The following is a 15528-nucleotide window of genomic DNA, read 5'->3' on the forward strand; positions in this document are numbered from 1 at the left end:
ATGCACCTAGCATTGTATGAGTTGGCTACAGAAGTGAGCCAGCGATGAAAACAAATGTCATCCAGCCAACTGGCAATACATTTTTATGCAACACAAAGTTACATAGCTAGCAAGCAAGGATTTATTAGCAACTAGTTAGCGGTAGCCTCAACTACCTCAAGTCAGAATGTAAGGAAGATGTCTGGACTTGACTCAAGCTTCTGCCTGAAAGGAAATTGCATATATGACATTAAATAGTCAACATTTAAGACGTGGGATTGACCTATGTAAGAAAAATTTAAGATATTTTAAGACCTTAATTTTAGGTACATGAATTTAAGACTTTTTCAGGATGCACAGATACTCTGTATCTGTCTAAATAACGTAAAACACTTGCTGGGTAAAATATTATAAGCATTTATTGAACGTCTAGTCTACAGTAAACATTTAGACTTTTGACTTCCCTGTTTTACTGAAAAAGAAACTACTTGAGCATTTTAGCTGCAGAACAATGCACATTTTAATAGTCACTATTTGTAGGAGTTTAACTGATTTATGCCCATTTCTTCAACTTACTTTAATAAAAGTAGAATCTTACTAAATAGCTCCAGTTGCAGGTTTTAACATGTGTGCTAAAAATGTGAGTTTAATTAAATAAAACACTGTCACTTACCAGAACCAGGTCTTCAGTTTGGTCCTTTTAATGAAATAATAGTAATATAATTTCCCAATGAAAATGAAGGTGTATTTGCTGATGCTGCTGTGCACTTTTGATAAAGGTTTTGCATAGTATCTGTATATGTGATCCACATACCTTCAGCTGACTGAGGTAAGGCCTCCAGCAGTTCTCCATCAGATGTCGCCTGTAGCGTTTGGTGAAGTAGCCCAGGTAGGAAATGAAGGCGGTGATGAGGAGAACATCCCCACACAATGTCCTCTCCTGTCTTCTAAAGTTTTCTATCGCTTCCGCCCACCGAACATTTTCAGCCGCTAGACCTCCCACCTGGAATACAAGCCGAGAGAAGAAGAAAATGCATTTCCTTTTTCACTCCCACTGCAACTTCTCCTTCCTCAGCAAACCCCCCCCCACCTCCTCACCCTAAAGAGATTTCCGTCGAATCAAACTTAAATTAATCTATGGATGCCGCTGCTGATGCACCCAACCCACGAACGCCCAACCACAACAATGATTTGCAACCTCCAAGTCCTTTTTTTTATTAGATTTTCATCTCCTTTATAACATCTAGGCTCGTGTTCCAACACCTCCACTTTTTACCGCTGGAGTGATCCAATTTCCCTCCGCTGATGAATACAGCTCACGCTAATGTCTTATCTCTGCCAACCTCGAGAGGCCGGACGCTTTTACGCATATACCGGGAGCTCGGCACCCGTCGCGGAAACAATGTGCGCTCGCAAGGTGCATTTGCATTGATATTCAGGACTGACTGGCAGATTAGCACAACCTCGCCTGCTTTTTGTTGCTCCTGTCAGGCCTTTTGAAAGCCTTCTCTGAATAATTTAGATTATCGTGCTAACACTGTCAACACTCATCTTTTTGTTTCGCTGTCGTCAGCAGTGGATGCACAGGTAGCTGGGTGGTGATGGCTGGATTTAAGGAAATGCTTTGCCTGTGTGCAGCGTACACACCGTCGGCCACGAGAGAGAAAGTCCCGCCAGCTGACAGCTTTAGAAATACCTGAGTGTAAAAGCTTATAATTGCAAACTTGTGTTCTGTATTCCTTCCACTAATGATAATCCTAGAAAGACATTTTGACGGCATTTATTATTTAGAATCACTTGCGTACATATTGACATATCTGGACAGCGGATAACTTAACTGTACACTATATCTTGAAAGTTAAACTGATAGCTCACATGTTACGAATTAATCTGTCAAAAACTGTTATCTGAGAACTCTTTAGTCGTAAAAGCCTTGTAAGTAAAATGCCATGTGACTAAAGAATATGATCTTGAGTATATTAGCAATACATCAAGATCCATTTATTTTCCAAAAGTCATTTAGCATTCATCTTTATTGATTAAAGCCGTCCAGAGCCCATTAGTTTTGACAGGAGGCACCGGAGCAGCTGAGACGAACCAGAAAAGCCAGGCTAACATTTATAAAGCTAATTGTGTTCTGTAGCAAAGCACTCAGCTGTCACTGGTCTGAATGATTAGACCTGTGTTTCTGACTCCAATACCTGCCAAGTGTTCAGTGGAACCGATTCTAAAGCTACAAGTCAGGAGGCAATTATAGATCTCATTCATGGTGAGGAGGAGATATGGGGTCATGACTGAATTGCAGAAAACACAAAATCTTCCCTAGTGTTTTTGGTCTAGTTTCTAGAGCAAATATACGAAGAAACGAAGTTACAAGTAACTTTTCAGCAAGAAATAGGAGCTTCTATTATGGCAAGACTCCTTAATATTGATGAAAACGTAATATGCACTACGGTTTCATCAATAATTGTTGACTTAAAAATAAGCTTCTGTGTTTTGATAAAAAGTCAAAGTTCAAGTTTGCACTAGCAACTAGACCAAAAATACTTAGAAAGATTATGTTTGTGAAGGTGAGAAACAACAAATCAGACGGAAATGAGATTCTTTGTGAGAATCTGCGTCATCGACAGAGCCACTGTTCCTCTGCTTTGAGAGGATAAAGTAAGTTGTTCTTTCATGGTTGGGATGCTTTGTGTGGGTGTCCAAAAATGAGTATTTTTTTGGACTATAAGATGAAGCAGAAGTACCTGGAGAGAACCCAAGCAAGCAGGAGGGAAATACGCAAACTCTGGTAGAATGACTAAGGCGGGGGAATCAAACCCCCTCGCTGCAAGGCAGCGCTGTTAATAAATGTGCCACCATTCAGCCTTCAGTCTAATCATACTCTACTTTAATTTTACACCTAAATTAAAATTTTAAATACTATCCTCATTGATCAACACCCATTCCAAATATTCTTCCTATTTGATTCTTTCCTTTTCTCTACAGAGGGTTTTACGTTTGACAAGCGCCCTTAACTACTGAGGCAGATCCTCCCTCAGCCAGGCTTCCAATCAAGAGGCAAAAGAATCTCATGGATCTGCTGTATATTGTACTGTATACTTCTATTAAAAACAAAAAACAATAAAAGCAGAGAGTGTGTCACAAGATTACAGTCACAGAACACTGGATTAATGTACCAGTTCCTCATTTTAAACTAAGCATAGACAGTAAGCAAGATTTCAGTCAACAAGTGAAGGACTTAGCAGCTGAATGAGTCACTATCTCACGTCTCTGTGCTAATGCTAGGTTCTGTTTTTAAAGAGTGTGTGAACAAAAAGACACTGCATGGACCGGTGCATGGAACTGCTACATGCTACATAGACAGAATGAGGTCCATTTGCATGTTAATAAAAGTATCAGGGACTTAAATAGGCGTTAGAAAAGCTGTGTTACAAGTAAAGCTCAAAAAGTTTGGTAACACTTTATTTGAAGGGGGGTGAATAAGACTGACATGACACTTTCATAAACACCTGTTATTAACATGAATAAGCCTTCATGAATATTTATGACTGTTGTCATGAAGCGTCATTCGGTAAATTATGACACTTTTAATACAAAGTTAACATTCAAAATGTCTTTGTTGACAACTTGACATTAATCAAGAAATCATTACTGATATACATTTGTTATAAAAGTATTACTGATTGCACTTTAAAAATTAGGTAACTATGTTATTAAAGGTAAAGTTTAAACAGTAATGATTTCTTGGTTGATGTCAAGTTGTCATAACAAAGACATTTTGAATAATGTCAACTTTGTATTAAAAGTGTCATAATTTACCGAATGACGCTTTGACAACAGTCAAATATTCATGAAGGCTTATTCATGTTCATGACAGGTGCTATGTCCTATTTATGAAAGTATAATGACAGTCTTATTCACCCCCCTTCAAATAAAGTGTTACCAAAAGTTTTTAATTGGAAATGTTCAATATTCTCATTTCAGAAAGTTAAACTTCAAAATTATATAGATTCATTAGATAGAGTGAAATGTTCCAAGTTTTCTTTTCTTGTAATTTTAATGAATATGGCTTTCAAATAATGAATACGCCAAGTTCAGTGTCTAGAAACATTTGATTAAGAAACACCCAGGTCACTGAACCAGCTTGGTGTACATTTTCCTACCACACTTTTTCCTTTCTATAAATACGCTATGACTTTTTTACTATATTGAAATTTTCTGAGGCGCACACTTCTCATCGTCAGTAAGCCTTTATGATTACATTTACAAGAAATAAAACAAAGCATGACACAACAGAAACTCCAATGTGATCAAAACTAGAGTAAAGCGTTTCATTCATTCCCCTGTACAATAAACATTTTTATAAAAACAATATGACCCTGCAGGAAGAGCAGAAAGCCGTACAAGACCTTAAAAAGTCTTCAGAACCACTGAAACATTTTATCACATAAGAACCACAAAACTTTGATGTATTTTACTGAGACACGCATTTCTACTAAACACATGTCCTGAGAAGCCCTCAGGGATGTTTTTAAAAAAAAATAAAATACTGAATGAATAACAAGCAGGTCAGGGGTAAAGATGTGAGGAAGCTTAACAGTGGGTTAGGTTATAAAACAATATCTCAAGCTTTGAACAACTGTAAATCCACAAAGACACGGCCATTTCCTTAAACCTACAGAGGAGTAAGAGACATAGGGTCATCAAGCAGGAGGAGTTTGAGATTTACAAATCAGGTGAAAGACATGAAGACTGTAAATCATTTACTCCATAAATATCATCTTTATGGAACAGCGCAAAAAGAAAGCCAATGCTAAAAACACACAAAAATGTAAGAGAATCCTCTGGTCAGGTGAGGGTGAGACTGATGTTTCTGGTCTTTATACAAAACATCATGCGTAGGGGGGAAATGTCACCATGGACACATCATCCTTTGGGGAAACATGGTGTTAATATCTTGGTGTGAGGATACTTTTCTTCACGAGTGGGAGGAAAGACAGTGAGAGGACAGGAGTAGGGATGGAGCTAAATACAGGGAAACCCGAGACGGAATAGAGTTGAAATCCGGAAAACACTCGAAAGAGGAGTAGAGGTTCTCCTCCCAGCAAAACGCCTCCAAGTCCAGATCTATGTCCAACTGAAAGCCTGCGACAAGACTTGAAATACGTGTTCACACATGCTGCCCATCCACAGTGGGAGCTTTTGTTGCCAAATGGAAAAAAAGGAGAGAAAGAAAAGCCGCAAATATTTTAGTCTCTAGATACGTGAAGGTGGTAGAGAAATGTCCCAGGAGAAAATCGGAAAAGTTGGTGATACAGAGAAGAACTCAAGGGATGCATTCAAATGTATGACGCTTTCAGAGTTTTATTTGTAAAAAAAAATAAAATACACACACACGCACGCACACGCACACACACATATATATATATATAGGTATATTTTTTCTTTTACTTGTTACTTTGTTGGTCTATCAATTACAATCCCTTTAAAATACATCAAGGTTTGTGGTCGTAATGGAATGAAATGTGAAATAGTTCAAGGGGAGTGAATACCTTTACAATATGCAATGTCTGTAAATTAAACAAGAAACAGTGTTTTTGGTGTGTTAGTGGTTAGCCAGTGTGGTAGCACTTTATTTGAAGGGGTGTGCATAAGACTGTCATGACACTGTCATAAACATGACATAACATCTGTCATGAACATAAAGAAGTCTTTATGAATGTTTATGACAGTAGTTATGAAGTGATATTCGGTAAATAATGACACTTTTAATGCAAAGTTGCTCTAAAAGTTGCATTGAAAGTCCATTAAAAATGCCAACTTTGCATGAAATTATAATTTACAAAATCATGCAAAGTTGGCACTTTTAATGGACTGTCATTATTTACCGAATGACACTTCATGACAACTGTCATAAACATTCATAAAGACTTCTTTATGTTCATGACAGATGTTATGTCATGATTATGACAGTGTCATGTCAGTCTTATGCACACCCCTTCAAATAAAGAGTTACCGCCTGTGTTTTTGGTGTGTTTGTGGTTAGCCTGTGTTTTTGGTGTGTTTGTGGTTAGCCTGTGTTTTTGGTGTGTTCGTGGTTAGCCTGTGCTCTACGTTATCCTGCAGCTGTCCTCCTCACCAGGCGGTTGGCCAGTGAAATGGTGCGAGCCGTTGATTCTGCATCCTGTTGGCACTTCACTTTGTCCGCAGTGGCTTTCTCAAACTTTGCCGTGAGCTTGGCTAGGTTCTCATCAAGGTGCTTAAAAAAAACAAAAGCACACACACATACAAAGAATAGGAGAGAGAAGAAAACATATTAGGCACTTATTAATTTGTTGATGAAGTCAAGTAAAACATAAGGGCTTATAAAAGTAGCTTTGGATGGGGGAGGGAGGAGACAAGTTGGATAAAACTTTCCTCTTTTCCTCTTTTGTTGGATTTATTGGCATATGGAAGCAATTATAACAAGGACAAACAGGATTAATCGGCAGAGAAGCACACAGGTTCAGTAGATTAGCTTGAGGGTTGCTAATTCCCCTTGGCTCCAAAAGCCACTCTCTGCTCAGGCGATCTGACTGAAGGCTGAAAAATGACAGCGAGAAGTCATGCTGGATCTTATTAACAGCCGACGCGCCGCACTCCGCGGGTTTTGATGTAAGCGGCCGCATCTGCCGCAGAGTCACAGGCCTCGCTTTCCGCTGAGAGACTCTCCGGACCTCTGATGAGCTGAATGTCAAATACCACTGAGCAACAATTATTTACAGCTGCCTTTTCTACGGCGAGGGGGGAAGTGATGGATTTGGTTTTAGATTAATGAACAGCAAAAGCCTTTTAAAGCACTTACACCAGCTTTGTATTGATGGAAAGCTGGCGGTGTATAATTACTGGAAGAGCTTGTGTGTCAACTGTCACTCAAAGGCTGATAAAATAATTCATATCCTGACTTTCTGCCGCCGCTCACACAGCCTGTGGTTGTTTCCATTTTATCCGTGCGCCATCAGATTCTTAATATACTGCATATCTTCGGGGTTTGAGGGAGTTGTTGATCCTCGCTGATGTCTCGCAAATCAGGCACCGTTGTCTACCTTTCACAAGTCATTATTCAACTCTCAGTCAGCCCAAAACTAAAGTTGAGAGATTTTTTTTAATGACTGTCACTGGATATTGACTTGTAGGAGTGATGATATGGAAAACACAAATAAAAGTATACCTTCAAGCATCACAGCAATGATTTGCAATATTAATACCAAAACTTTCTTTAAAAAAAAAGATCTATTTTAAGTCAGTGTCCTGAAACGGACTTTTGACTTTTTCAGACTCAAATTACCAGAGTTCTTAGTTTAATTTTTCATTTTTAAGTTCCAAAGATGCCAAACATTTATGGTAGATATTTCTATACAAGTCAGACTTTATAAATAGAATCCAAGACTTGACAAATATGGAAGAAAAACACAGGAATGAAAAAGAAAAACAAAAAAAGAAAGCCAGAATCTAAGAAATGAAGAGTAGGAAGGGATTGAAGTCATCAGGAATGGTTGGTTGAAGAAAAGAAAAAATGTAAGGACATAGGTAAGGACACTGAGTCAGAAGTAAGGATATATGAAGGGAAAGATTCAATAAAGAATGGAAATTGAAGGAAGGAGAAGAGAAAGTCTAATAAATAAATGAAGAAAAGATAATGAAAAAGAAGGAGGTCAAACTTAAGACACAGAGGACAGAAAGAACTGAAAAAAGGGATAAGGAAAAACATGTTTCTCTAAACTCCATAGAAATTCAATCACAACGTTGAAAATCAACTTTATTATTCCTGACATTAATCCAACTTACGTTGATCTTCCTCTTGATGGCCGTTAGCTTCTCCTGCGCAGCAGCCAGTTCAGCGTTGGCCTTGCGTAGAGCTTGGCGTTTGGGCTCCACCTCACAGTAAACCTCGTAGAACTTGACAATGTTTAGAACCCAGGAACACAAACCAGCGGCTGCGTAAGACTTGGAGGCCACCAGGTCTGGCTGAAAGTCTGGATCCTGGAGGGAACCAAAATGGGCGAAGAACGGGTTTGAAACGACGCTCCACCTTGGTCAGGATTGGTAAACATGTCATTTGTTACATAAGAATCATTTGGAGGAACCAAAGTAGGTTTCTGGGGAAAATATTTTACTCGCGTTGTTTCCTATAGAGAAATTAGAGACAAATCAAAGTAGCTGTTAACTTTATCCAACAGGACTTATTCATTAGTTTATTGGTGGTATTTAAACCCCATCACTTATGGTAAAAATAACTCCTTAAAGAACTTATATTGACATACATTAATAAAATCAGTTAAACTCAATGGAAATATTAAGTAAATAGAATAACTGAAACTTGGACTTTAACTTTTATTGTAATCAAGTAAGCATGTCGAAATAAGCAATTAACCGCTTGAAAAAGTAAAATGAGCTTGATAATTTTCTTTCTGATAATACATATTTTTTCCAGTTTTATTTATTGTTATTTGGTTGTCATGTTTTAATTTGATTTGGATATCTAAAATATCTTCCAGCTCCAGTGTTAAGTACAAAATGAATGTTTATTGATCGTTGAGAAGCCAAACTTCTATTGTTATGCCATTACTTGAAAATGTTCTCACAAAAACAATGATGTTCTTTACAATAATTATTTGGGCGATTTATCATCCAGCAAAATTGACAGGCTTACAGTCAAGTGGAACGAGGTAAAGCACGGTGCCACGTCATAGGGGTAACTGGTATAAGAATTACAATTTATTAGTAGAAGACCAGGTGGTGCAATGCTCTCCTCCAAACCTGAACCAGAAAAAAATCAATTTATAATGCGCAGCACTGTTGCTTAAAGTCTGGAGTGACTTTATATGAGTTATAAAGTGTAATCACTGAGATACAATCAATTAAAGGGGTTTTGTTAAAAAAAAGATCTTTTATTTTCATGACTAGGATTCCTTTTCTCTATTTTGCACAGGATGATGTAGTTTATTTTAAAACCATGATGTTACTTGGATTTTAAACCACAACCACGAAGCTGTTTTTTGTTGTTGTTTTTTTCTACAATTGGGATAATGTTTCTTTCACACTTCAAGCTGGGACTTGATGCCTTCAGGCCAATATCTAAAAGGCCTGAGGCAGCAAGGGGGGGTTGAAGTCAACCCGCTGTGATTACACCTACGAGCCACCAAGATAGGTAGTGACTCAGGTAAAAGTAAAGCCGCTCTAGGCCAAGTGGTATGATGTAGGGTTGACAGAAGGCTAATGAGACAATCGGTCGCAGGTCTTGAGGCTAAAACACAACTCAGCACTTTGCCTTATGTCATCTGATAAGTTTGTTAATTCTCACCTTTAATAGACTTTGGTGAAGTATATTAATACAGAACACCGTTGGATTTCAGCCAGATGCCTCTGGTGTTGGGGGGTTATAAATAAAAAAATAATACTGGTATATTCTTTAATGCATAAAAAAACACCTCAAACAGAATAGGAGATATATGATATGCATTTTTATGCAAAGTGGTTGATGTTTACCCAGCTGAACATTCGGTGCTGTTCAGGAAAGGTGTCGTAATCTATGTAGAACATGGCGGGATCCATTGGTGATGTGTAAACAAGCAGAAGCAGCTTAAAGAGGGGATTTATTTGCATCTATTACATGTAACAGTTTAGTGAAATATCCTTATGGTGAGGACATAAGCGGGAATGTGAGGCTAAATGTCTTGTCCATGGACACTTAGCTATTTGGATTAGAAGGGGACCCAACATTACAACCTTATGACATGCATACTAAACCCTGGCTGTGAAATTAATTAATGAAAAGTCATGTGTAATTTTATACAGATGCTTGAATTAAAAAAACAACTTTATTTGTGGAATCTTGGTTTTCTCTTGAGCATTAGAAGTCCCCACTTATGAAATGTATTTACAGTCCAATAACTTGCTCTCCCTGCTGTGCTGTGAAGGTCATATTTGTAATTTGCTAATTACAAAACGAACGAATCTCTAACACACACAAAAAGGTTAACATATCTATAGAGGTCCTTTCACAAATTTATGATGAACACAAGTACTCAGATCAAAGCTGGCTGGTCAGATCACCATTATAATATTTTTGCCTTTTAAAGATGGTAGAAAAGGTGTTTGCAAAAGGAGGATTACTGGACAGCACAGAATTAGATAACTGTAAAAACCAAAATGCCAAGACGAAGTGTAAGAACTAAAAACATAACATTTATATGAAAAGTTACATAATAAACTTTAAATATGCAAMAAATTGCACGTCTAGCATTTTATCTTGTCAACTCATTGTCTTGTATTTTACTTGGTGGATATTTTGATCTGTTTTTCATTACTGCAACATTGACAAAAACGATAAAACGTCACACAATTACAATTTGGCCAAACACACAAACAATGTGAGGCTCGGGTATTGACTGGCAGTGTCTATTTGTGCCACAACAAATTGATGCTCGGAATATTTTTAATCTCAACAGAAAGAGCAAAAACAAAACATGTAAGCCACCCTGGAATCTATTAATGCGAGTGAATAGAGACAGGGCAGATATGTAACGAGGTAAAAAGTGACATTTAAACGTTACAAGACCTGACTTGGTAAGAATTCAGCTGGGACTTTGGAGGAAGACTGACTGGGGTGCTCATTAAGACTTTATTCGCCACATTTTGCTGCTGTCAGATAATTGAAAGGGCGTCCCAAAGGGGCTTCAGATGTCGAGCAAATACGGTGTATAAAATATTCAATAATCCTACAGATATCTGCCAGTAAAATTTGCTTGAAAAGGTTAACATTAGCTGAAGGTAGTCACAATGGAAGCTTAAGTTAAAATAAAATGAGAAAAATTTGGGACACAAAGTTAATATTCAGCTCAACGGATAATTATTTTTTAGATAAGAAAACAAAACCTAATGAACAATAATTAAACTTATTGAACAGAAGATATGAAAATGTTGGGACACCATGCCCTCTAATCCCTGGTCTGACTCTTTTTGGTTTAAATAGCATTAGCAAGATGTTTCTTGTAGTCATATGTTTCCAACATCAGATTGAAGAACATTTGCCCGACTCCTCACTTTCAGCCTTGAGGTATCTTAGAGGGTTTTTTGCATGTAAAGCCCAGTTATAGGATGCCCAAAGTTTTTCACATGGCTATGTTTTGGTAACATCGCCAAGTGAAAAAGATGAACGTTTTTATATAAGCGTTGTGAAGAAACAGAAGTGTGTGTTATCTGCTGCACTGCCATGCCTCGTGTCTGCTTCATTGAACCTCATAATCAGGGCAGCTGTTAAATTTGCAACACTTAATTTACTCCTTGATTTTCTCTGGCTGTCATTTTAATGCTTGACAGCCATAATGTGCCTCTGTCATTATAATCACGGCCTGCTAAAATTAGGATTTATTAGCAGAAGTTGGAGCAGAGCGCCTGGCGACCCACCAGCCACCAGGAAGGCTCACCTGCAGGTAAGGCCGGATGGCTTTCAGGCAGGCCTCTGGGATGTTTTCCTTGTTGAAGTTTATCAGAGAGTCCAGGAAGGAGTCCACCTTGGCCATCATCACCTTGGCTGCCTTCCAGCTGCGATCCTTCGGGACTTTGCCTCCGGTTGCCATCAGGACCATGACCGCCGCCGTGACGTTGGTCACCGCCGCCACGGGAGAACCGAACGACTTCAGCTCGGTCAAGTTGTTCTGAAGAGGAAAACGAGGAGGGGATTTTTAAAAGTTAAGAAGAGGGCGTGTGTGATTTAATTGAGTTTGAGCAACTGCGCAATCTGTCTGGTCTTCTGAGCGGAGGGGACAAAAAAAAGAAAAAAGTGGGGGTGAAAAAAGGAGGGGATTAGAGTAAAGGAAGAAGAACCTGTGCTGACTTTGAGACGACAACAGAGAATTCTAATTAAGGAATCTGGAGAGAGCGCTGAGCAGTGATTGAACTGTCTGTTCTGCTTGTTTGAACAGAGAGCACCTTTTAAACACAGAGGGTGTTTTCGAAAATCCCCCAGCCAGCTCTTAAACCTGCATGGGATGCAAGGATAAAGTAAAATGTCGACGAAACATAAAGACAACATTATTCCAGTAAAGGCCGGTCTAAACCCTGTGATTTAATAATCTTTTCTCACTAGTCAAGTCCACAAAAAAGATCAAAGAACATCTTTTTTTTTTTTAATTAAACGAAAAATTAAGATACAGATAAAGAGTGATGGGACAAAACAAATATGGCAGAGATAAGAGAGGAACTGACTTTGTTGAGCGTGTTGAGGGCGTCCTGAGCTGCTTGCAGAGCGGGCTCAGCCTTGGCCAAGTCCTCCTCACAGTCTCTCTGCTTGCCGCTGACCACTACAGCAATGGCCGCCACCTTTTGTTCTTCCTCGTCAGCCACAGCCTTCTCCTTTGTGACCTTCTCTGTTTCTATCCCAACCTCCTGCGGGTAGCACAAAGGGCTTAGTCAGAGAATTAGCCAGATTTGGTAAATATAGTCTGCAGTGAAACGGCACAGGCTATAGATAACAGAAAGGCAGGTCAAAACTGCAACTGACTGCAATTGCTAGCAATGCCTTTATATGTAAGAAATAATAAGCTTGGTATAAAAAAGATCTATACCTATGCGTCCTGCTGGCTAGCAAAGTAAGAAATCACCACTGAATGATTATAAATGGTATTCAACTCGCTCTTACTTGAATCAGCTTGTCAGCATCTTCATTCTTCTGCTTGAGTTCCACTTCCTGAGCAGCCAGCTTGGCCTTGAGGTCATCCACCTGTCAGAGGAGGAGACTCAGGAGTTCAGAGAGTGAGAAACGAGACTAATGGCGCAAGGTGTAAGCAATCCTTTGAGTTTTTACTAACTGCATGCATCTTACAGACGTAAGATGGAAAGTAAGAAACCTGAAAACTGGCTCAGAGTTTATCCATTTAGATGCGTTTTTTTCCTAGATCAGGAAACTACAGGAGGCTAGTTTCTAGCCTCCTGTAGAAACTCCTGCAGGGTTTCAACCTGCTGGATTGAAACCTGCTGGATTCAAGCCAGCAGGTTGAATCGAGTCAATGACTCGATTCAACCTGCTGGAGTTTTTTTAAGATCAGGGATCACCAACTCCAGGCCACTAGAGCTACTGAACTACATATTTTAGATAGATCCCTGCTCCAACACAGCTGAGATAAATGATTGAATTACCTCTTCAGGATGCTGTGAAATCTGGCGGAGGTCTGGTAACAAGATGTTCATTTGATGCAGGTGTTGTTGGAGCAGGGATGCATCCTGCAGGATAGTAAACTTAAACCAGAAACTTAGAAACTTCAGTCCGTTTTAATAGCAGAGAGAATTTTACGTTATTCTTTGATAATGCAGATCAATTAGATTGTAAATAGTTGACTTGGATTCTCTCTGTAAGGCTCAACTGAATTGACTCTTCATTTTTAAGTGCTTGTCGATGTGTAGTCTTAATGTAATATTAGTGATCATTTTCCCTTTCGGGTGACTGGGAAAAAACATTTTTCCAATGTCCGTTTGAAAAGGGCTCCAATATTAGCAACAGTTTCTACACAACACACCTTTTTATGGATATTCCACACAAACATAGCTCTCTGGTGTGGTGCATTGCTCAGAGAGAAGATAAGGCTGTTTAGGCTGAACTGCTGTAGAAAATTGAGGCATTGGTCACAAAAGATTTAAATGTCATCATGGCGCATTGGAAATGGCCTTTGGCTTTAGCTTTAACGATACAAATCATGGTTGGTTTTGATCACTTCTACTCTTTTAATAAATCACTGTTTGAAAACTACCTTTTGTAGTTAATCTACAGAGCTGTGAGAAAAATCTGAGTAGAGAGCAGGGCTTGTAGATGCAGAAGGGGAGAGAACATATTGTGTTCTTATGCATGAAGTAAAGACATGGGGGAAAACAAAAAACGAGCATGGGGTTCATATTAGTGTCTTTGTCAAAAAGGCACAGTGAATACCTTGTCAGGTAAAATACCAGCACTAAATATAAGGGTTGTAATCCACAAAACGTAGCAACAAACAATCTATTTTTGTTATTGTGGAAATCATCTTGTAACTCATCGTAGCAAATGATTCTGTTATCTCATTTAAAGACTCACATGCTTTAGAGGGACTGATCGTTTGTCGGTGATTGTATCATCACTGGGCCGTGTGGAGAATACAACTGCTGACAAAGCTCAGCAACCATTTAACTGAAATCTAAACATCTCCTTAGTCATTCAAAGCCATGGATATGATTCTGTGACTGGGAAAGCCTAACAAATAAGCCCCACAAAGTGCCCTAAACCTTTTGATGATAAGACGTTGTGCCGTGCTGCATTGTGCCATGTGACCTTTAATCCATTATGTAGAGAAAATCTTTCCCTGTCCAAGCAGATAAAGCCACAGAAAAAATGAATGGCATGGATTTCTGGGGAGGGGAAGTAAAAAATAAATTTAAAAAAGCTTTAGGATCAAGAGCTGCTATCAGCACACATATACACAAATACACACACTCACTAACAGAGACCAAGGACGGTCATAAAGAGAAATTAAAGCTGTTACAAATTCCCTATAACTCCCAAACAAATGGGGCTCGGCATCGCTGTCCGACTCCATCAAAACCGTTGCACGGGGGAAATAAAAACAAACTGTTTTTCCAGCTTGTCTTTCAGCTAATTAACCAACTGGAAATAAGGCCGGGGGGAAGACAGCCGTTTCGGCTCGCTACAGTTCCATGCAAAAAAGAATTGGTTGAATATGAGACCATCACCAAGTGAGCCATCAACAAGATGAATAGGCAGTGGGGGAGAAAGGAAGGAGGTGGATAGGGGAAACAGGGACACACTAATTGGTGGAGGACATGGGTGATGTTCAGTACATCTGAGCCGTTTCTCTGTTTATCTGCTGCAGATGGAAATCCAAGCAGAGGAAAACAAAAACAAAACAAAAAAAACGTCTCTCTGCTCCCGACTGTCTTTATGAGACAACCCACACTCAGTCCCTGTTGCTGTAAATGTAAACTGGAACAACTGTTTCTTAGGGCAAGATATTTGATACCACAGCAACAGACTGTACAAATTCATCCATGCGTGAGATAGCTTATGGGCAGAGTTGGAGATTTCACCGAGTGGCTCGCATTGTATCTATAGCTTAATTCATGAAACAAAGAAACATCTGGCTGCTTCCCGTTTCTGACCCGTTAGGGTAAAGCTTTACAGTCTGTAAGACCCACCAGGACTGCTGTTTCTGCAACTCTTTGTTTGAGGTATATATTGAGAAAAATATTGAGAAAATAATACCATTAGAAAAGATATTACTTCCTTTGTTTTCACAGCAGAAACCACAATATCACACAAATGTCTGCAGGGGAGCTTATGAAGCTCACGGAAATTATATTTTCATTATAAGAGTCAGATTAGTTGGATCAAATAAAATGCAGTCTGAATATATATATATATATAAGATCCATAAATACATCAAGGACAAAGCCTCAACGGACGATGTGCTCAGCGAATGTCTCAGGCAATGGGGAACAGAAGACAAGGTGCTGGAAGTACCA

The 15528-nt window shown here is 38.9% G+C and overlaps 1 protein-coding gene across 11 annotated transcripts in view; it reads right to left on the minus strand.

The window, feature by feature from the left end:
* The window catches only part of dnah9 (dynein, axonemal, heavy chain 9), a 163485-nt gene that overhangs the window by 50895 nt on the left and 97062 nt on the right, over positions 1-15528 (minus strand). For all 11 annotated transcript variants that reach the window (XM_008437723.2, XM_008437721.2, XM_008437724.2 and 8 more), the window contains 6 exons: positions 12665-12745; positions 12232-12411; positions 11451-11681; positions 7810-8004; positions 6122-6241; positions 794-982 (listed from right to left, as the gene is read on the minus strand). In XM_008437723.2, coding sequence (XP_008435945.2) covers positions 794-982; positions 6122-6241; positions 7810-8004; positions 11451-11681; positions 12232-12411; positions 12665-12745 — 996 coding nt within the window. The remainder of the gene's footprint in view (positions 1-793; positions 983-6121; positions 6242-7809; positions 8005-11450; positions 11682-12231; positions 12412-12664; positions 12746-15528) is intronic.

This window comes from Poecilia reticulata, linkage group LG19 (assembly GCF_000633615.1).
Source record: "Poecilia reticulata strain Guanapo linkage group LG19, Guppy_female_1.0+MT, whole genome shotgun sequence".
NCBI lineage: Eukaryota > Metazoa > Chordata > Actinopteri > Cyprinodontiformes > Poeciliidae > Poecilia > Poecilia reticulata.